Source organism: Salvelinus alpinus, chromosome 13 (genome assembly GCF_045679555.1).
Source record: "Salvelinus alpinus chromosome 13, SLU_Salpinus.1, whole genome shotgun sequence".
NCBI lineage: Eukaryota > Metazoa > Chordata > Actinopteri > Salmoniformes > Salmonidae > Salvelinus > Salvelinus alpinus.
This window is the reverse complement of record NC_092098.1, coordinates 18652476-18674175: the sequence shown is the minus strand read 5'-3', so window position 1 is coordinate 18674175 and position 21700 is coordinate 18652476. Positions and strand designations below refer to the sequence as shown.

At 40.1% G+C, this 21700-nt stretch overlaps 1 protein-coding gene across 8 annotated transcripts; it reads right to left on the bottom strand.

Moving 5' to 3' along the window:
* Nucleotides 1-94: 94 nt before the first annotated feature.
* Nucleotides 95-21072, bottom strand: arhgef9a (Cdc42 guanine nucleotide exchange factor (GEF) 9a). Of its 8 annotated transcripts, none has more exons than XM_071338371.1 (11): nucleotides 20930-21072; nucleotides 17267-17446; nucleotides 16300-16389; nucleotides 7152-7681; nucleotides 5658-5837; nucleotides 5169-5401; nucleotides 4709-4838; nucleotides 3876-4007; nucleotides 2335-2578; nucleotides 2181-2249; nucleotides 95-2021 (listed from the first exon to the last, which is right to left on the bottom strand). In XM_071338371.1, exons 4-11 carry the CDS (start codon nucleotides 7224-7226, stop codon nucleotides 1852-1854), a joined length of 1233 nt encoding a protein of 410 aa, XP_071194472.1. In that variant the 5' UTR covers nucleotides 7227-7681; nucleotides 16300-16389; nucleotides 17267-17446; nucleotides 20930-21072; the 3' UTR covers nucleotides 95-1851. The 8 variants fall into 8 exon arrangements, with proteins under 8 accessions (XP_071194472.1, XP_071194467.1, XP_071194469.1 ...); XM_071338366.1 differs by having other exon boundaries at nucleotides 7152-7376; XM_071338368.1 differs by having other exon boundaries at nucleotides 7152-7376; nucleotides 20916-21023.
* Nucleotides 21073-21700: the final 628 nt, after the last annotated feature.

Below are 21700 nucleotides of genomic sequence, written 5' to 3'. Positions count from 1 at the left end.
TGTTGGTGTTTATCCATTGCATTGGAGTTTATGTTACTGCACATCTGTTTACAACAAACAGGGTTCATTACAACTTAAGCTATGAAAGAAACAGTCATGTTGACATATTTGGATTTATTCCAAGACATAGTCACAGAATGAATGATAAATCATCCATAATTATTGATAAAAACAAAAAACAAAATAAAAACAACTTAAGAATTCGATATTTAAGCATTTGTTTTCATTATAATGCACTTTATTAAAAATATATGAATGCTCCATACATAGATCATCAAGATAAATGCCTTAATATTAAAAGCGTTTTGTCTTTCAATATTACTGCACACTTTCATATTGCACTTTTACACTGTATTTAGTGCAATGTATTAAATCCTAGTTAATTTTTAGGCATATAAATATCCTTTTAAAAATTGTTTTTAACCTTTAAATATAAATATAGATAACAAGCTTGACCACCAGCCTTCCCTTTGCATTTTTTCAATTCTGGCAAAACTTTTTGATTGAAGTTGCCATCATAATGCCTAGAAAACCCACTGGAAACCCCCTGAAACATCCCCCATCTCCTGCTTCATCTAAGCCTGGTGGCAGAAGTGAAGACTTAAACCTGAAATAACAGGTGTAAAATCAGTAATGTCATAACATTGTGCTGGCACTATGAAAGCCACCCCAGGAAAATGATTCCCAATATGTTTTTACTGTAGTTTGGCTACCTTTTAAACAAAGTGGTATTCTTTTCTTGTCCTAAGCAATAAAGCTCTCACTATCAACAATGAACATCACATGAAAATAAATCCAATGGATTTGGCATTAACCATGGTTATTTCCTGGAACTATCGTCAAATTGAATGGTAAGCCTATGTTCGACTCTGAGATCGCAATCTTTGTTGAATGACTTGGTTGAAGGGCATTCTAGCAGACTCTTCTACCTGAAGAAATCACAGGTGCATCTTATGTAAGTGCAACTATAACCACATAGTATTATACAATAACTGTAAGATGGTAAAGAAAGCAATATACTATATGATAGCTGAATATACTGTAATATCAGGTCTCAAACTTCCCTCCTGGTTATGTAAAATCAGTGTGAATGACGATTAGGAGAACAAATCAAGATGGTATTCCTATCAAACTGAAGATCCTAGAGGAAACAACAAGATGTAAAGTATATGAATGAGTCACATTGAAGTTGATGATGCTGATTCTCTTTTCCTTTGACCCGTAAGAATATAATTGCACATAGAACACCTGTATTGGACTTCATCATGCATTACAAATTTAAAAAAATAAAATGTTAATAAATAATAACAAAAACAATACAAGATTGATGCATTTGGCCAGCATTTTACATTTTAACAAAAACAAGAAAATAAAAGAAGAGAAACCTATAAAATGCCCATTAAGGTCACAGTGAACTGTAGGACACAACCAGATTTGGCATAAAGATCAATGTATGACTAGTGTTTCCTCGTTTTTAAATGTGGACACAAAAGTAATGTTCAGTTTGTTCTTTCTTGAAACCTGCGATTCCCTTTTCCATTGTCCAAGGATTAGTTGAGGTCACAAAAACATTCTCACAGTTCAGGAGATAGGAAGGTGTTTTGGTTTCTCAGGATCCAAAGGTGTGGTTCACTGTGGTAGTTGTGTTGCTAGTTGTCATTGCACTCATACAGGTAAAGTGATTATAACAGTACAGTCATTAATGAGATGCTCACAAGCTAAATGTTTGACAATCCAAATACTCTTGGGTCCAAATACTATTGTGTTCAGATTTCCCTTTAAAAAAGTCACAATTGAATTAGAACGGTGCTTCTAAAAAAAATAAGGTGGTCTTTCTAAACTATCTCGTCTCTATTTCCGAAAGGGGGTTAACCTGCTGAAGCTCTGCCAGAAGGGAGACTTGCACCTTTCAGGTTGAGGGAATTGAAATTCTGATTGTTCCAAGCTGTCTCCTACTAAGTACTGTCCTGGATTCATGGGATCCATAGGAGGGGGGTATCCAGGGGGCACAGACCTATGGCCTACAATTTGGGAGGAGAGAGATATTAAGGAGGAGGAGAGAGATATTAAGGAGGAGAGAGATATTAAGGAGGAGGAGAGAGATATTAAGGAGGAGAGAGATGCACTACAGATGGACTAAAAGCAGACACTTAGTAAAACTTGGTTAAGTATGTATTTACCTTTCTGTTTGGTCATTCTTCGCACTGTCATTGCCGCTTGCCGCTTCTGATACTCTGATATCTCAAACCCTGAAAAATATAAATCATTGTTATTGTTATTTTTATTTACCATTTAAATTTGTTGTGCAAATGACCATTTCTTTCACATACACACCTATTTTTTCATCCTCTTGCACCATCTTGCGTTCCTCATGGAAACCTCTGAGCCAGCGAAGTTTCTCCTCCAGCTTCTTGGCCAGGAAGATGTGGATCTCGTCTGAGTCCTTATTACTCAGCTTGAACGCGTTCTTCACACTCACGTTGAAGTCATCATCCCGCCCATCTACGGCATCAACTACATTGTACCTGTCCATATTGATGCGGCCCTTGTAGTACAGAATGTCTCGTCGTATCAAGTCCTGAAGGAAAAGGAAGGGAGGGAGGAGTGGAAACTAAGTAGAGAGCAGATTCTAATTTACTTTGAATCATCTACACTAGTGCTTTGAACACTAGCAAGGTACTGCGAAACCCAGGTGACAGACAGGAAATGAAAAGGCTTGAATTCCTGGCAGCCAGGAAGAAATAATTGCACCCTATCAATTTCCCTGTGACAGACAGGGGTCCATGCTGTAAGCAGCTGCTTCAGATTCCAGGCATCCCGTCCCCATTAGTGATGCTGCTGCGTACTCCTGTATTCCTTTCCCCTCTGAGAGCTTGCGTCACACTTGTCGCAGCTGCCAGCGGTAAACTCTGAGGGACACAACAGCCCTGTGTCCTGTACTGTAAGCCTGTCAGCTACCCCTCACTTCTCTTTGGACATGACGGCCTCTCTTATGTAACAACACTGTTGTCATCCACGTCAGAAGCAGGAATCAATCACAGTTCTGAGGCGATGGAGATCAAAGATAAGATCTCATAGACAAGCAGAGGTGACTCGGGATGTACAGTATATCCATCAAGAACTGTTACTTCAAGGGACATAATATTCTGTACCACAAGGTTCATTCCATTTCAGGAGCTGAATGAAAGAATTGTGTTCCTGACCATTTTCATTTCAAGCTACAAGTTTGTGAGAGCTACCATCATATTTGAATGAAAGAGCTAAGCACTTCATTAATTGAGAATTTCTTAACATGACATTTCAGAATCTCTCAAGACATTTTGAGTTATTGGATGCATTTAAGAACTTTGTTTCTTGAGATGATTCTTTTTTCCATAGTTGTAGAGATTTGTGAATATGACTCAAATGTCTTGTTGGTATTGGGGTGTAAATAAGAATTGCCATATAAGTCATATAAACTATAAAAAGTCATATAAACTATCCAACAAGCATGTTTGGTCATAAAAACTGCAGTCATACTGTCCTAAAGCTCTGTCTCTGTCACCACACTGCTGAGGCTAAGCATTTTCTCTTACAATACTGTGAGACTTTCTGTTTTGCACAATAAATCATTACCCCTTAGGCACACCAAGCTGGTGACGTGATTCTCTTTTTCAAGCCGTGACCTTCATTCGCCTTGAACCTGGGAGGTACAAACACACCTACTGACTTTGTTGCCATGTTTTATTCACAAACAAATTGACCAATGGATCACATTTTAGCAAATTCATGCCAACTCTGTCTGCAAAAGAGAGGAGTTAACTAAGCACCTGGGTGCACCAAGACTGGTTCCGATCAATTAAAAAGTATTTGTGACCCAGATGTGGCCACCTTACCTTTTTACACAGAACCATCTGATGGTCGAACAGGAAGAAGACCCTAGTCTGACTCCGCCCATACGGCTGGTAGATCCATGACATCTCCCCAGTGTAGACCAGCTCTGAACTCCTGTCTAGAACATCATCCCCCTGCACAGAGAAATACAAGACTTCAGATCTTTAAACAGGATCAATAATGGTCTGTGATACATAGTCATCAAAACTGAATCATTTTATGCTTATGAAATTAGAAAAGTGGCTGATAAGATACAGGCTTGTAAGACAGGCTTCATCTCATTAACGTTGACTCTTTAGATCTTGAGAGAAGAATCAAATACATTTTTTTTTACTTGACATAATTACAGTACCTTAGTGACTGCGCAACTCTGGAAAAACTCTCTTCAACTAGGTCAGAGTGACCTGATAACGCTAGCTCTCTCTCGTATCAAATACAGGTTCAAGTCTAGCAAAACAGATTCATCCACTTCCTCTTCTCACTCCTGACTAGTTTCATCCTGATTAAATGGAGTGCTTCAAAATGCACTGCATTTGACAGTCTGTGTTTTCTTATTTCATCAAAAGAACAGATGCTCCAAAAGGAGAGATTGGAGAGATATATTTTCCTTTAAAAGAATAAACAGCTTCTTGCCTCTCCAAGCCTTCAACTAGGCTCTACTTGACAGCTTATCAAAAGATGTGCATTGTAAAATACAAACTCTGACCAACACAAACTAGTGCAGTAGCAAAGGAGTGAGTTGACAGAGCAAAACATTCAACTAAAACAGCTTGGTGTATGTTTGTCCCACAGTACTTGTTTGTTCCTCATTCCTGTCACCCTGTCTCAGCCCTACCTCCCAGTCCAGCACAGACGCCTGCCACTGTGCTATCTTCTCAATGTTTTCCAGGCGACGCTTCCGCTCGTTAATCTGCTGAGTGACATTCCTCATTACGGCCAGCGCTGCAGCGACATAACGGTAGTCACTACAAGAGGAGGGGATGATGACACAATGTTACAGTGGTGGCAACTTAAGAAAAAAAGGAACACAAGGCCAACTATAGTACTGTAAATAGTCAGGCATTCAAACTGTGCGACGTCTCTATCGTAGACTTCACTTCACAAAATACTGTTAGCTTAGCATCCACGTCTAGGATCCTCACACCCTCATGGCACCCTTATGTCTCATACAATTAGCCTGAGAGCATAAAGGACCATTCATTCCAGAAGGATCTTTATCAGTAGAAACATCCTTCATCATAACACAGAGGTGAATGTAAATCTTTGATGTGACATTGAGACTGAGGGACAGGTACCTGTGCTCCTGGACAGTGTACTTGAGCAGCTCTGCCAGCTGCAGAGGGTACTTGCAGATCTTCTGGACGGGCGTGAGCAGGAAACCGTCAATGGCGATGTCAATCATCTGCTGCACAAGGCGACACGCCTCGAAGAAATGCTGATAGCGGCCATCCTTCATCAGTCGAGAGAGCTCCATGCAGGCATCCACGTGGTTGTTGCAGTACTCCGAATATATCCAAAAGCCATCTTGCTGTAAACAGATAAATGTGTATAGTATGTCTAAAATGCTGAAACAAGCTACAAATGTTTATATTTTTTGTGATTTCACAAAAGTTTTCCATTGAAACTAATAACCAAAGGGAACTGCCATCATCAAGGTTCTCATATGTAAGACAAAGGATGAGATAATGGGCATGTATGTATGATACACAAGGTTTGCTCAAATCTATTGTGAGGGATTACATTTAAAAAACACTTGAAATTCTGAGAGATACAAAAATGCTTACATGCTCTAGGAAGCAGGGACCTATTTCACTGAGATGAGGTTCTTCTGTATTGTACTGCTTCTCCAGGTCTCTGACAAAGCCCATTTGAAATCTATAGATATCTTCAATGTTCCCAAATATGACCCTCAACTGGTCATCGTTGAACATGTCTCTTCTTTTTTTACATTGCCGGAAGTAACCCTGGCGCAGCAAAGAAAATAAGAAAAAATGTTTTTGTTTCGATCCAATATTAGCGATTGCAGGTTGTTTCATGGCATCTGAAAAAAATGTTTTAACTGCAGTGCATTTAAACAGTTTTGTCTTAGCATAAAAAAAGGCATCAGTGCCAAAGATTGCATCATAGTCATTATTTATTCAAATTCTTCCCAGAATAGACCTGGGGAAAAATAAAAGCAGTGAAAATGGCTACAGCTCTATAAGCAAGAGTCTCAGTTAGGCAACTCATCCCCTCTGTGGGAGCTTATTTCTCAGATAACATTTAAAATAAAACATGAAAAATCATATAGTTTCACACTTAAGAGACCATCACGCTTCAATACCCAGTCACCTACACATTACAATTTCCCATGTGATGTTGATTAAACTCTTTTTTTTCTGCATAATTTCCAGATGATGTAATATTTCTGTGGAAACAGAGGGAAAACTGATTTTAAAATTAATAGATCAGATAAGAGCTTTTTGAGTACTTTTTCATGTACTCTACTGGGTGCATTGTTTGACAGAGACAGGCGGAGCGTGAAAGATATGGCGTGCTTTTTACAATATATGCAGGGGAAGAGTGCAGTGTGATGGGAGGGATACCATTTCTGATCCCAGCACTTACAAGTCAACACCCCCAGTCATCACTTCTAATCTCTCACTAAAACACTGTAGCCCTGTCACTACTCATTGGAACACCATCACCCTCTGCGGGGTCAGACCCACTGGATACTTCCGGTTTTCAGGGGAAATGGAAAGAGAGCCTGTGAGATAGGGGGAATTTAAAACTGTACTTCCGCTATTGGTTGATAAAAAGGCGACACTCCACCTTAACTCCTCTGCATTTACTGGATTGGTTCAACATTGCAGAAGAGAACCTCCCCTGACAGTTTTTCTTCTCTCATCAGGACCAGAAAGAAACACCGCTCAGGTGTTTATTTTACGCCTGCCCTGCTACGTTAGGCTAGAACACCATTGATTGAAGTTTGCCTCTGAGGGACACGGGAAGCACTGTACTGCATAATCTAATCACTGTAGTGTACAAACGCTGTTATAGCACTGTGGAGATATTGGATATACAGTTTACTGGGTACTTAGATATATTTAAAGAAACTTCTTCAACCTTCATGCTCATGAAATATCTTATATTTCATTTTTAATCATCACTAGTAACCTGGCTTATCATGCTTTGAATAGTAGTTGGATAATGATCCAAAACAAGGTAATTGTCTATAACCTCTGCCTCACATATGCCCTTTAGTCTCTGGAAGATGTCCTCTAGCCAGCCAAGCCTACCTCACATATGTCCTTCAGGTGTTTGATGTAGTGACGCTCTGTACTCATAATCTCATTGATTATGTTGGCCCTCATCTGGTCTCTGTCCTGGGCGGGCTGGCCCAGGCACAAGCAGTCGCTGCTGCTGGGGCTGGCATCCGCATGGCCGTTCTGGACCTCACTGGGGCTGGGGCTAGCACCTTCAACCGTCTCTACCGCCGTGTTCTCCTCCTGGTTCACCCACAGCTGAGGACAGCCAAACACAAAATGTCAGCCTGAACAAATATTCAGTAGCATCAACAATCAGGGTTGGGTTGTAAGTATATGATCTAAAATAAACTTAAAATACAAAAAACAACTCCATACTAATTACAAAGCCGTGGGACTTTCCCCCCCCAATTTAAATAAATGTTCAATGCCACTCCTTCAGTTTAACACTGTGCATCATAATTAGATTCAACACAACACCTGTTACAAAAATACAAGTAAACAAATATACATATACTGTACATCAGGTCTTCATTCCTCTGATGCACCTGTAAAAGAGGTACCTGTCAAAAAAAGGTTGTCATTGATCTTGAATTGTAGCGAACACATTGCAAGGGGAAAAAGCCTTTACATCAAATAGGTTGAGCTAAAGCAACAGTATGCATCGAAACAAGAAAAATAAACAAGCATGAAATTGCAAGTTAGGCTTAGTATACCACTGTGACTGCACAATAGAGCTTAAAGCAAGAGCGCTTACACAATGTAAGGCAGAGATAGGGGGAATTTAAAACAGAGTTTTGCTACTGATAAATGGGACAGTTGATAGGCCGCACTGTATTATCACTGTGTTTCAACAGTGGCTCCTGAAAGTCTGTTTCCCATTGGAGCCATGTTCAAATTGATAGTGATAGACCATGTTATAACTTAACCTAATGAACAATATAAATATACACCACATGCAGTGCCTTTAAAAAAAAAATGAATTCCCCTTGACTTATTCCACATTTTGTTGTGTTACAGCCTGAATTCAAAATGGATGACATTTATTTTTTTCCTTCCTCACCCATCTACACACGATACCCCTTAATGACAAAGTGAAAACATGTTTTAGAAATGTTTGCACATTTCTTGAAAATGAAATAGAGAAATATCTAATTTACATACGTATTCAAACCCCTGAGTCAACACTTCGTAGAAGCACCTTTGGCAGTGATTACAGCTTTGAATCGTCTTGGGTATGTCTACATCAGCTTTGCACATCTGGATTTTGAGATTTTCTCTCATTCTTCCTTGCGGACTTTCTCAAGCTCTGTTAAGTTAGATGGGGAGCGGCGGTGAACAGCAATCTTCAAGTCTTACCACAGATTTCAATGGGATTCAAGTCTGGCCTTTGGCTGGGCCACTCAAGGACTTTCACATTCTTGTTCTGAAGCCAATCCAGCGTTGCTTTGGCTGTATGCTTAGGGCCATTGTCCTGTTGGAACAAACTGCCTGAGCCCCGGTCTCAGGTAGTTTGCACTCTGAAGTAGGTTCTCATCCAGGATTTGCCTGTATTTGGCTTCATTCATTCCTCCCTCTATCCTTACCAGTCTCTCAGTCCCTGCTGCTAAAAAGCATCAGGTGTTAGACGAGTGATGAGCTGTGCCTTGTTTTCTCCAGACATAGTGCTTTGCATTCAGGCCAAAAAGTTAAATTCTTTGTGTCATCAGACAAAACAGAATGTTTTGCATTTATTTCCGGTTGCTCAGTTTGGTTGGACGGCCAGCTCTAGACAGAGTCTAGGTAGTTCCATATTCTTTAAATTTCCCAATGATGGAAAGCACTCTGCTCTTGGAAACATTCAACACTCGAAAAATGGTTTTATACACTTCCCCAGATATATGCCTCTACAGACAGTTCCTTGGACTTCATGGTACAGTTTCTGCTCTGACATGCACTGTAAACTGTGAAACCTTACAATGACGTGTGTTTCTTTCTAAATTATGTCCAAACTATTAGATGACATCGTAAGGATGATCAATGGAAACTGGATGCACCTGAGCTCAATTTGAACTCTCATAGCAAACGGGTGTGAATACTTACAGTATGTTAATTTGATATTTCCGCATTTAATTTTCAATATATCTGAAAAAATATATAAAAACATGTTTTCACTTGGGTGAGAAAAAAATATATTTAATCAATTTTGAATTCAGGCTGTAACACAACAAAATGTTGAATAAGTCAATGGGTATGAATACTTTCAGAAGGCACTGTAGTTCTGTAAATTAACAGTTTGCATATGTTTACATCGAACACAAATATCAGGACTCAATAGAGCAGGGATGGCAACTGGTCGTGACACGCCTTTTGTAGGCCCACGGATCAATAGGAGAATACACAAGGTGCAATTTAGAAATGTGGTTGTGCATCAGCAGTTTGTCTCTTGTTATCTCAGTCACTGACAGTCACTCCATTAGCCCATGTCAGCATTTTTTTTTTATATCGGTAAATTAGTGTAGCGGCCAGCTATCTAAAGATGTACTAATCATGGTCGAATTGCCAAATTACAAAAAACATTTGCTTAGGGCCCCCATAAGGCTAGGGCCGGCTCTGACTGCATGTGTGTGTATGGATGTAGGTAGGCAGACCTGCGAGCCACTGCGGCCCCTCAAGATGAGTTCTGATTTTTTGGTGGCCCCCACCCCCATCAAAGTTACCCATCCCTGCCCTAGAGTAACTGAGGAACACTCACAGTGAAACACCCAACTTGTCAAAAACGTTGGATTTCTTTATTCATAAAGTGCTGTGACTATGTCGAGTAGAAAGCTGTAACTGAGGTACAAAGCAAAAAAATTCTATGATGTTGCCGTGGTTATTAAACTGAAAGTGATATGGAATTCCACCTTTTCTTTTTAATTGTCATATTATGATATTACAGACTGAAGGTGGATCTTTTGGACATGGATTTGGGTGTTCTTGGAAAGAAATTAAGCGTTGGTTAACACACACACAGATAAGAAATAACATTGCATTACAAAAGGGATAAAACCATGAAAAAATGTATACAATGTCCTTCTACGCAGTATTCATTGTTTGATTACAACCTGATACCTCCTAGTTGAAGGAGTCACAGAAGTTGTGAGCGCATTTGTGCATCGGTTTCTTGAAGGCATCTCAAAGAATGAACTGTCACTTTGTGTAATCCTCAAAGGGAACTAATTTTAGCATCCTTGCCAGAGAACACAGGGTAGGTAGCTGACTCCTAATGCCCATCTACATAATCATGATGTTTTTCAGGAGAATACACATTTCAAAGCCAGCCATGAAGCAATTGTGTTGTTAATGGGCACATTGCCATCTAGGATATGAGGGTACTATGTTCCCATAGAATTCTCTTACTATTTCTTGTCACACAAAGAAAATCAACACATGAAATGAGATGAGATCAGTCTGTAGATTCAGTCAAATTGAAAAAAGATGAGGCTGAAACATTTACTCCAGAGAGTTTTGCTCAATCGTCCTGACATATATGATATCTGTTTGTTCGCAAATATGAGGTAGTTGTTTAACTTTGATGGTGGTCATTAATGAGACCAGCTACTGTAAGTTAGTTATCGGTTGTGCTGTTTTGTCCTTCACCACTACTTGGGTAACCAACCACACTTTGAGAGACCGCACATAAAGAAGATGGGTATAAAGCATATGCCAATATATGTTACAAACACTAGACCCTGCCCTAATATACATAGAGTCATGGGACCCTTCTGATGTGGCCATACAAAAGTCACAAATGGCATCTGTTGTAAGTAATCTTTTCCAGACATCTGGTCTCAGTGCGGGCCGGCTCGAAGAGTTAGCCCCCTCAGTTCAAACTTTAGCCCCCTCAGTTTAAGTTTTAAGTCCCTATATAAAAATAGCAAAAAAAGTTTAACTGATTGAGTGACAGGTTAGCGGGTGAAAAAATCTGTATCTCCGCTGCGCTGTGTCAGCACAATGGACAGGGCGCACTGCAGTGTGTGTAGGGGGGCTATGGAAAGCACAGGGCGGTTAGGTGTAACTCCTTTGGGTTTACATAAAAAGTGGGGGAAAACGCTTCTCATCTCTCATCTTTGTGGTAGGCTAAGTGACCGTGATACGCCTCCGTCTGTAATATTTGATTTTGATTTATAAGGTTGGGGTCAAGTTTACCGTTGAAACTGCTTTACTCTTAGCTAGCTGTAGCTAGCATCCTTCCACAAACGCCGCAAGGATAATGGCTCCACCACAGCCACCTCCACTGTTCCTGATGATCTTGGAACAAAGGAGCCAGCCCAGGTTAGCCTAGAATCCTGCCCATGCCGCAAGTTTTCTGTCCCAAAAACTTTAATGTAATAGCATCTGGTTCATAGGAAGAGAGTGGCTGGAATACTCGGTTTTATGCAGATGCTGCATTTTGTTTCCCAAACAACGCAGACAAGGCCTTCACCCAAGCTGGGTATTCTAACTGGAAGAATTATATTGATAGAACCAAAGGATATGATGCACCACCACCAGCTCCAAGCAAATGACACAGTTAGGTAAGTACAAATCTCCAGCAATATCTGGTGGACAGTACAGTAGGCCAACAGGACAGAGGAGATGAGACTGAGTGTAAAAGACTGTTCTTCAGCACGAGTCAGAAATGTCAGAACGATTTAGCGAACACAACAGCCAACTGGTGGAGGCCCTGTGTGTCCTTAACACAGAGAGCAATGACTTTCTAGATCTGAAAAAGGGGAAACCACTGCTGGATCTAAGCAAAACAGATTTGGTGGAAGCTTAGTTTAGTGTTGCTCGCCAGTTTTTGCAGACTGAAATCGCCCGCTCTGGCTCCAATGAGGACAAATGGAGCCCACTTGATATTCTGCAATGATTCCCCGAGCCTCTCTCCGTTATGCTGACTGCACTGAAACATGGACTGACTTTTGAGGCGTCCACAGCTACATGCAAGAACTCATTTTCCACTTTGACAAACGAGTTCCGTCAGCACAGAAGATGCATGCTACATCCGAGAAAAGCTCAACTCATCCAAATGGCAAGAAGATTTTGGGGAGAATGGAATGATCGATTACTCAAGTTCCACAGAGCATCAAGGAAGCTGCAACTCTTTTGGGAAGGTAAGATTGAAATAATCTAGCTGTTTGGTTTTTATCAAAATCTTGCTTTAGTGTGTAGGGCGCTGCCCATGGTGCTGATAGAGAGCAGCAAGATTTTGTGCCATTGAACCTGTCACTTCTTTTTGTAACGTTTATGTTTATTGTGGTATAGCGGGATATAAGCAGAATTCAATATAATTCCAAAGTAAGAACCCAAATGACGCCCCTGGGTAAAGCTACATATGGGTATGTTTCATCATAGAAATAGATACATTCTATTATTGTTTTCTTGGTAGCCTATTGGTTTGAGTTGCTGTAAATGGAACTGTACGTATTAGAAACGTGTTCATGGTAGGCTGGCGTTGCTTAAATGATTACGTGGGTTGAATTTGATTCACAGAAGTGTATTGTGCCATATAACAACGTGTTGCTGAACTCATGAGCGAGTGCCATGGTTTTCCATGTTTGAAGCGGGCCTATAGGCCTATTTATTTGGCAAGACAGCTGTGCACGGTTGCATCTCACTGTAGTAGGCTGTAGGCTATGTTTTGGTTATTTGGATCTCCATTTGCCTTTTGTTTACTGTTAATGTAACTAGCCTAAATATAAATTGTGTCAAGCCTTCATTGATCAGATATTTTGTTTACTAGGCCTACTACTTGGTTTCCTGCTGTTTTGGTCTGTTCACATTTATTCGCATTCGCAGTTGTGTCGGTATTCCAAGCCAAACTGCACAAAGGTGCTATCTAGACCCTAAATGGGTTCTTCAGCTGTCCCCATAGGAGAACCCTTTGAAGACCACTTTTTGTCCTCGGTAGAACTCTTTTGGTTCCATGTAGAACCATTTCCACAGACGGTTGTAATTGGACCCCAAAAGGGTTCTATCTGGAACCAAAAAGGGTTTTACATGGAACCAAAAAGGGTTCTCCTATAGGACAGCCAAAAACAACTTTTGGAACCCTTTTTTCTAAGAGTGTGCTAGTCAGTATTTTTGTTTGCATGCATGAATAACTATGCTTCTACTTTCATCATTAAGTTTGCATTATTTGGGTAAGATAGCTGTGTGTATGGCTGCATTCACATATGCTGTTTGAAAAGATGAATTGCTCTATCTTGTAGACCAGGGGTGTCAAAGTCAAATGGACGGAGGGCCAAATAAAAAATTTAGCTACAAGCCGAGGGCCGGACTGTTCGAATGTTCATTGAAAAAATTTTAAATGACGCATATAGTCTAGTGAACCTAATTGAACCTACTGAAAACCTAACAAATATATTCCAATATGATCAGATAAATAAAGCAATATTTTCTTATGGCTCTGTCAGTAATCTTTAATTTTCAACAGACACAAAAGACAAATTTCCTTTATATAAAAATCCCCATAACATGAACATTAAATGAAAGAAACCGGTATTCAAGGCACCATCAGTAGCCTATATTTTCTATTTTAGCAAAAGTGGGCTAAATTTACTTCAAAGAAAAAAACAATAATAGCAATTTTCTATCATCCACTCAACTGAAATATTTTTAAAATATAATTGGATTGAAATACAATAAAATAAAGTGCAAAAATCTATTAATCAAAAACAACACTTTGTTTAAGGAGAAGTAACATGCAGTGAAAACAAATATTAAACTTTAACTTTTAAACTTGAACTGAGTAAAAACTCTAAATATGTGATTGCACAGTAATGTTCACTTGTTTGAGGTTGAGGGTGATACTTGGTGGTGTCCCATCTTTTCCACAAGTTCATCAATGTTCGGGGTAAGGCTCTGAGCTGAGGAAATCCTCAGAATTGAGTGGAGGTGTTCAGCAGTAAGTCGACTTCTGTGTGATGTTTTGTTCAGGTTCATCAAAGAAAACAGTTGTTCACACAGGTATGTGCTGCCAAACATAGACAACGTTTGAGCAGCCTGGATGCGCAGCTGGGGCATTGTGTCGGGGAGGAAACGGGCGAACTCCGCAGCACCCACTGCCGCATATTTTGCCCTCAGTGCATCATTGCATTGGAGGTCAATCAACTCCATTTGGAGGTTTGGTGGTGAGCTTTCCACGTCAACAGCAAATGGGTTACCGAGCAGTTCCAACCTGCTTTTTTGTGCTTCAAAGTCAGCAAATCGGCGTCGAAAGTCAGCGGCAAGCATACCTATTTTATCAGCCAACTGTGCGCTCGGGAACGCACTGGTAGAGAGCTTCTCTTTCATGGTCTGGCAGCTGGGAAAGTGGCTCAAATTTTCTTTCCGCATCTGCGTCTCCCACAGAGTCAGTTTGGTTTTAAATGCCTTCACTGTACTGTACATATCAGAGATGACATGATCCCGACCCTGCAGCTGCAAGTTCATTGCATTCAGATGACTCGTAATGTCACACAGAAAAGCCATTTCACACAGAAACATTTCGTCTCGGAGTTGTGTTGTGTCTTTCCCTTTGCTGTCCAAGAACAGACAAATCTCCTCACGAAGCTCGAAACATCTTTGAAGCACCTTTCCCTGGCTTAGCCATCGCACCTCTGTGTGATAAGGCAAATCACCATGCTCCGTTTCTAACTCCGTCAGAAATGCCTTGAACTGGCGGTGATTCAAACCTTTGGCTCTGATAAAGTTAACTGTGCGCGTGATGATGCTCATTACATGCTCCATTTTCAAGGCTTTACCGCACAACGCTTCCTGGTGTATGATACAATGATAAGCTGTCAGCTCACCTGTCGCGTTTTCCTCTTGCATCTTTTCCCGTATCTTCGCCACCAGTCCGCTCCTGTGTCCACACATCGCAGGTGCTCCGTCGGTTGTCAAACCCACGAGTTTTTCCCAAGGCAGCTCCATCTCATTTACACAGCAGCCTACTGCTCGGTGCGTCACCGTTGCATTGTGGGAAATGTAGTATTGGTGCGTGTAAAAGATCTGCGGGCTGCCGGCTTGCTGCGGTCTGCGGGCCGGTTCTAATAATAAATCAAGATCATCCCAGGGGCCGTAAAAAACCTTCTCGCGGGCCGGATGTGGCCCGCGGGCCTTGACTCTGACATATATGTTGTAGACTATACTCATTACCAAAACGGCCTAGCTGTAGGGTGCTGTCCATTGTGCTGATAAAGCACAGCAGAGATATGCTACAGATTTCAAAATCACTCAATGATCTCATCATTTGAACTTGATGTTTATTGTGGTATAGCATGATTATATACGCAGAATTCAATATAATTCCAATGCAAGAACCCCCCCCAAAAAAATCCCCCTCACCGATTTCAAGTGCCCCCTAAGTCACTTGATCCTGGCGATGGGTCTGTCTCAGTGCTTGATGGTACTCTGTGTACACGGTTTATCTCAGCCTGAGCTCATTGTCCATGGGCGTCTATTTAGGTCCCACTCTCTCTGTTTCCTTGGACCAGTGGACAAAAGCTGTATGGTAAATTCATAGGATTGGTGCAATAATCCAGAAATGCACTTAAGATTTTAGAAAATGTACTGAAAATAACTTCCAACATGCCAACAAATCCAGTTATATAAAATAACCATTAAATAACTTTTATTTGAGTCACTCATCACTTATCCACCTGTTTGATATGCCCTGTCCTCTGCTAAAAGGGTGGTCATACATGTTTCATCATTCAGATCTGAGATGAATCAGTGCCTCAGTGCTCGCTTTTCAGTTTAGTGAGAGAGCAGATAGTGAGAATAAGAGTGAAAGGAGAATGAAAGAAAGAGATTGAGTGGAAAGAGATAGATAGAGTGTGTGAGAGGGAGTGGAGAGCAAAGCAGAGCCCACCACTCACTTTCAAGGCCAACTTGGAAAAGGTTTCCTACAATTTTCCCAAGTTGGAAATTAACACATTTCTATTTGTTTGTTTAGTTTTTGGTGGATGCACTTTATCAATTATGAATGAACAATAACTATTCTCTATGCTTGTTTGAGATACCATAGTTCAACCTTAATACCATTACAAGCTTGACACTTGAAGCATGGTGTTGTCGGCAAATGGAAGCAGTAGTATCAAAGCTACAAGATGTTAGATATGGGGTGGTCCAATGTGCAGTGAGATGCTAGTTAAAACAGATGCTTTGAAATTCTTGCTGAAACTATTAAACGCACCTTGGTAGTCGTGTTTTGGAACCTTGGAGCTGCTATAGGGTTGATATAGAAAACCTGTTTTGTTTGAGGTTGTGGTGGGTGGGGTTCAACCTTTGGAGAGAAAAACATGACATACCTCGTTCAGACTCATTTGTAGCAGAGTGAGAAGGCTAGTAGTGATAACCACCAAGTATTAACTCCTCACTTTTCTGATGTCTTCTTGTTTTCACAGTATTTCATTTGGAGACTAGTAAAAATGTTTAGTTGCTGTGAGATTACCATGGCATAATCATATTTTTATCAATATCAAATCATCATCATCACCATCAAAGCCTAAAATATCTGCCTTCAAAACGGGGCAGTCAATCAATAATTATCAATGATAAGGCAGTGTCAAATGAGTAGTGGGGAAGCTACTCTGAAAATATAGTTTACCAAGCTACCTATTACTTCACACAGGAAGAAGTTATGTTACCCTGAAGAAAAATATAGTTTACTTAACTAAAGTTACTTTGAAGAAATAGTTCACTTCATCCAAACTACTTCGCAAAAAATTATTATACATCTGAAATTTCTACAAACTGCAAGAACAGCTCACTTTGGGGTCATACGTTAACAGAATTTGTTTTTAGCCTATTAAACACAAAAACGATGTTTGAAGTTAGAATTAGGCAGGACTGATGCCCAAAAAGAAAATGAATTATTGCCCCAAAAAAAGGTAGTGTGTAGTTCCAGTAGTTAGCTACACAAGGCAAAAACAACTTTTATTATCTACTGAAAACACTACATAGATTTGAATTTAGTTCAACTACCACCAAGCTACTGCAAAATGTAGTTAAATTACTAGTTGAACTCCGTGTAGTTTACTTCTCCTCAAAACTGATAATCTATCACACCATTGTCAATAGGTGGTGAACCCTTGTGTTCTGGTTGATAGGCAAGACATGGTGCAGCACAGAATGAGAAAATCGTTGATGGCTCCACTCACCCTCACAAAGCTGGCTGGGAACCATCCTTCTTCATCGTCAATCTGTCCCCACCACCAGTCCTTATTTGATGCATCGAGGACCTTGATTACATCCCCCGCCTTAAATGCCAACTCCCTGTCGGCCATGGTGACATGATCCCATACTGCCTCAGCGCTGACGATGGATCCTCCACTGATCAACTGTGAGGGTGAGGATAGGGGAGAGGAGAGAAGGGAAGTGAGATGTGAAAGAGAAGAGAGAAGAGAAAAAGAGAAGAGAGGAGAGGGAAAATGGGATATTGGGGTGAGGGGAGAGAGGGGGAAGAGGGAAAATGGGGGGGAAAGGGTGAGAGAGGAGTGTAAGGGCTTATTAGTACTCTAGTTCTCATTCAACTTCTAGCAAAAGGGCAGGAGGGCACTGTCAAGTCTTGGTGATCATATCTGAGTTTTTAACCAACTTATCTACATACACATAGAGTGTGCAAAGCTGTCAAGGCAAAGGGTTGCTACTTTGAAGAATCTAAAATATAAACTACATGTTGATTTGTTTAACACTTTTTTTGGTTACTACATGATTCCATATGTGTTATTTCATAGTTGTGATGTCTTCACTATTATTCTACAATGTAGAAAATAGTCAAAATAATGAAAAACCCTTGAATGAGTAGGTGTGTCCAAACTTTTGACTGGTATGTAAATATATATACTTTATTTTTTAAACTTATTTGCTCTAATCTTCTCCAATATTAAATCCACCATAAGTGCCCAGACAAACACAACCAACTAACTAAAAGACACCAAAGTTTCATTCCACCATCGATCATACCACCGATGGACACTGCAATAGGATTAAGTATAAGATCGAGTAGTGGGTAGAGATGACTCAAGGATGATACTCTAACAGACACATGCCTATTTGTGTCCACCCTGAGGGAATACCTCCTTCTACAGATGATCAATCTTAATCTAGGGTTTAGACGTGAAAGTGGGGAGATCTAAAACTGCTCAAATGAAGTCTCATGAAGAGGAATGATTGTGTTAATATTTCCCCATCCGTATTGCCACAGTATAAGCCAGGTCAAACAAAACAAATTCAGTTTGACCACCCTATTAATTGTATCACCCACAATGGTTAAAATATTTTATTACACCTGTGCCACTTTTCGTCTTTCCACTCCCTCTCACAAAATGGCCCTGGGTTTGTCAGCAAAATCTGTAATTGGCCTTATTCTGTCTAAAACAGATTTACTGTACATAATACACTTCTCCCCAGTGTAAAATATACATGTTACATAAGATGATCGGTAGTACACGGTTCAGTCAAACTACTAAGAAAAGCAGTTAAATATGCCCAGAAAATATACAAATCAACCAAATCACTTCTTGTCTCAAAACTCAACAATCTACAGTATAGTGTAAAAAGCTGAATATAAACATAAAGGATAGCCTATTGCTCTAGAGAGCTTTGTGTAGTTGGCTATAGCTTTTTGTAGTTGGCTAGAGCTTTGTGTAGTTGGCTAGAGCTTTGTGTAGTTGGCTGGAATGCAATGCAGGCTCAAGGGAGCCGGCGCACCATATTGAAACAGGGTGCAGGCTGGTAGATACTACATTTGTGCATTGACCCGGATTACACAGCCAAGCTGTTATGGTCAATAAATCCCTAAAACATAGCTGTAGTTGCTCTGCTTGGAGTGACTGTTTTTCTCATAATCCCAAAACAAGCAACAAACTTTGCCATAATTTGTGTTTTACTCAACAACGTTTCTCTAATATATAATGCAGAGAAAAACCTACCCTCCATTCACATGCTAATGTCATGACCTATTCCAGGTTACAGAAGGCCAACTGACTTTATGTAGGCTATTAACATAATTAAAATTTCTATAAACAAGGATTTATGCAATAGACCACAGGTGCCAGTGTCTGAGCTCTGGAATCATAATAACATCATGAGTGAAACAAAAAAGGTGATAGCCCAAACAATGAGAAATACAACAGAATTAAAACAGACAAGCCCTCACAGTAATATACAAATGTACAAGTCAACATGTCTGTCCCCTGATAAATGTGGCAAGAGTGCTCACTCTCCACTATAACTCACAAGCTCAAGAATATAAAGAGGTATTTTTGCTCCACATGCATCTCCATGTGAATGCACCCCTGCCTGCATTAAATATGCACACCCATGTTTTGATTTGACAACCTACCTTTCGCTTCCTCATAATACAACTAATGAATAATCATGTATTTTTTTAAAGGAATGTCTGCATACTGACAGTATTAGTGTTATTACACTACCAGAGCATTGCCTTTTTGTAATACAGCTATTTTATCTCCTGTGAGACTCATTGCATCACCATTTGTTTTACTGGGACCCTGCAATATGAACAGCACTGTAAGCATTCCATACAGCAGAGAAACAGTAGGTCTATCTTGAATTAGGTTGCAAACACACACACAACAAAAACATGCAATCATATTCATAGCATCTGTAGAATTGTCACTATGAAAAGGAAAACTGCATTATATTTAGCCTACTTTACAAAACATGATGCATATACGCATACTATTTAGGCCTACCCACTGTCATTCAAAACATGATGCATATACGCATACTATTTAGGCCTACCCACTGTCATTCACTAAAAGCAATGGAAATACAACCATATGCCTATGTTGCACCACGGGGCCTACAGTGAGATATAGTAGAAGCATGGAAGAATAGACATAAAAACTACTTCAATATCAACGTAAAACCATTAAAACAGGGTCAATATATTTTTTAAGACAGACAAATCTACATTCGATAACAAATAATAACATTATTAGGCTATATGCTAGATGATACTGTTTGTTTGCATTGCGCCCATTAGCTCTAAGACATGACATGTTGGTTGGTACAAAATGTTATCTACACAGCCATTTAGAGCTTACATGCTGAATAATGACATTATTCTAATATATTCTATTCTATTATTAAATCGCGTTCTTTCAATCCTACCAGATCAAGAAGATGATGTGATAAGACCTCATTTATTTCAACCGAGCACCATTGCCAAGTAGGCTAATCAACAGAACACACATGCGGGATGTGTTTTACAACATGCCAATAAAAAAATATTTACGAGGGAACAGAGGCCAAGGAACCTTTCCTTTAAATCTGTATAACCAATCTGGCGCTCCGTGAATGCCATATTCGACTCATGGTCAACATGTTAAAGAAAAGGTAAACCACAAACAAGATATGAAAAAATAGAATATACCAGCGCCATTCATATCGTGATGAGGCCATGTTGAAGCCCTGTGTCCCTCCATAAGAACGCGCATTCGCTCCCACTTCCTTGCCTCCACTGCACGCCGTGCGTAGGCTAAACTTGCGTGCGGGCTGCGATTATCCATACGCACACTGAGGCACAGTATCAGCCACCACTAACCACACAAACATAAGCATCATATACGATGATTACGATCATGCAAATTATAATTTTCATATCCAAGGTCATAATGTAGTACATGAGCGCAACAAAATGCAATCGGTTAAGGTGCAGATTATTGTACACCAACATTTTGTGTGACTGTTCATAATTGTATCCAAATGCAAGGAAAAATATATGAATCTCTAATTATATCCTCTTTCACATAATATTGTATTCATGTTTATAACTCTTACAGAATCATCCTCACCATCATCATCCTCATCATCATCAGAGTCTCCACCGTTAGTTCCCTTTCCACTCTGACACCCGTAGTCTGCTAGTTTCCCGATTTGACGATTTGAGTGCCGTTTTGCATTAGCAGGTAGGGTCTTTGCATGCACTAAAATTGTGACGGTAACGTAGCCACTGTAGAATGCTACTACTGCATCTCTCCCTGCGTAGTGGGGAGCAAAAGCCTGGGCGGTGCTTCATGCATAGAAGAACATACCACAGACGCAAATTGGGGGCTCATCATTTATTGTTCCTATCTATGCTTTAAAATGGGTGTCCTAACCTCGTGACGCTTGCTCATCAAAACATAGTTACAATCACAGCCCTGAAATACTCAACAAAAGGAACATAAACAGACACTGCGTTCGGGTTGCGATGGTTGTTCTATTGGACTGTGTCAATTTGCAATTAAAATGTCATAATTTCATTATAGGCCTAGGCTACTGTAACAATTGATAATAGTAGGTATTTTTCAAAAGAAATGTTGACATCCACCCACTTGAACCAATCCACAGAAATCATTGAAAGGTCTTAACAGTTTGATAAATAATTGGAGATTCATCTCTCCTCATGGCTCCTGTGCACCTGTCACTCCCAATCCCCATGGACTCTGAGCTCGAGTGTTCACTGGACCCATAGCTGTCACTTCTGTAACTCTCAGAAGCATGATGAGAGAGGTGAATATTAGCACTATCAACCTTGGAAGTCTCAGACTTCCAACAACACATAAACTTCAGTTGAAAAAACT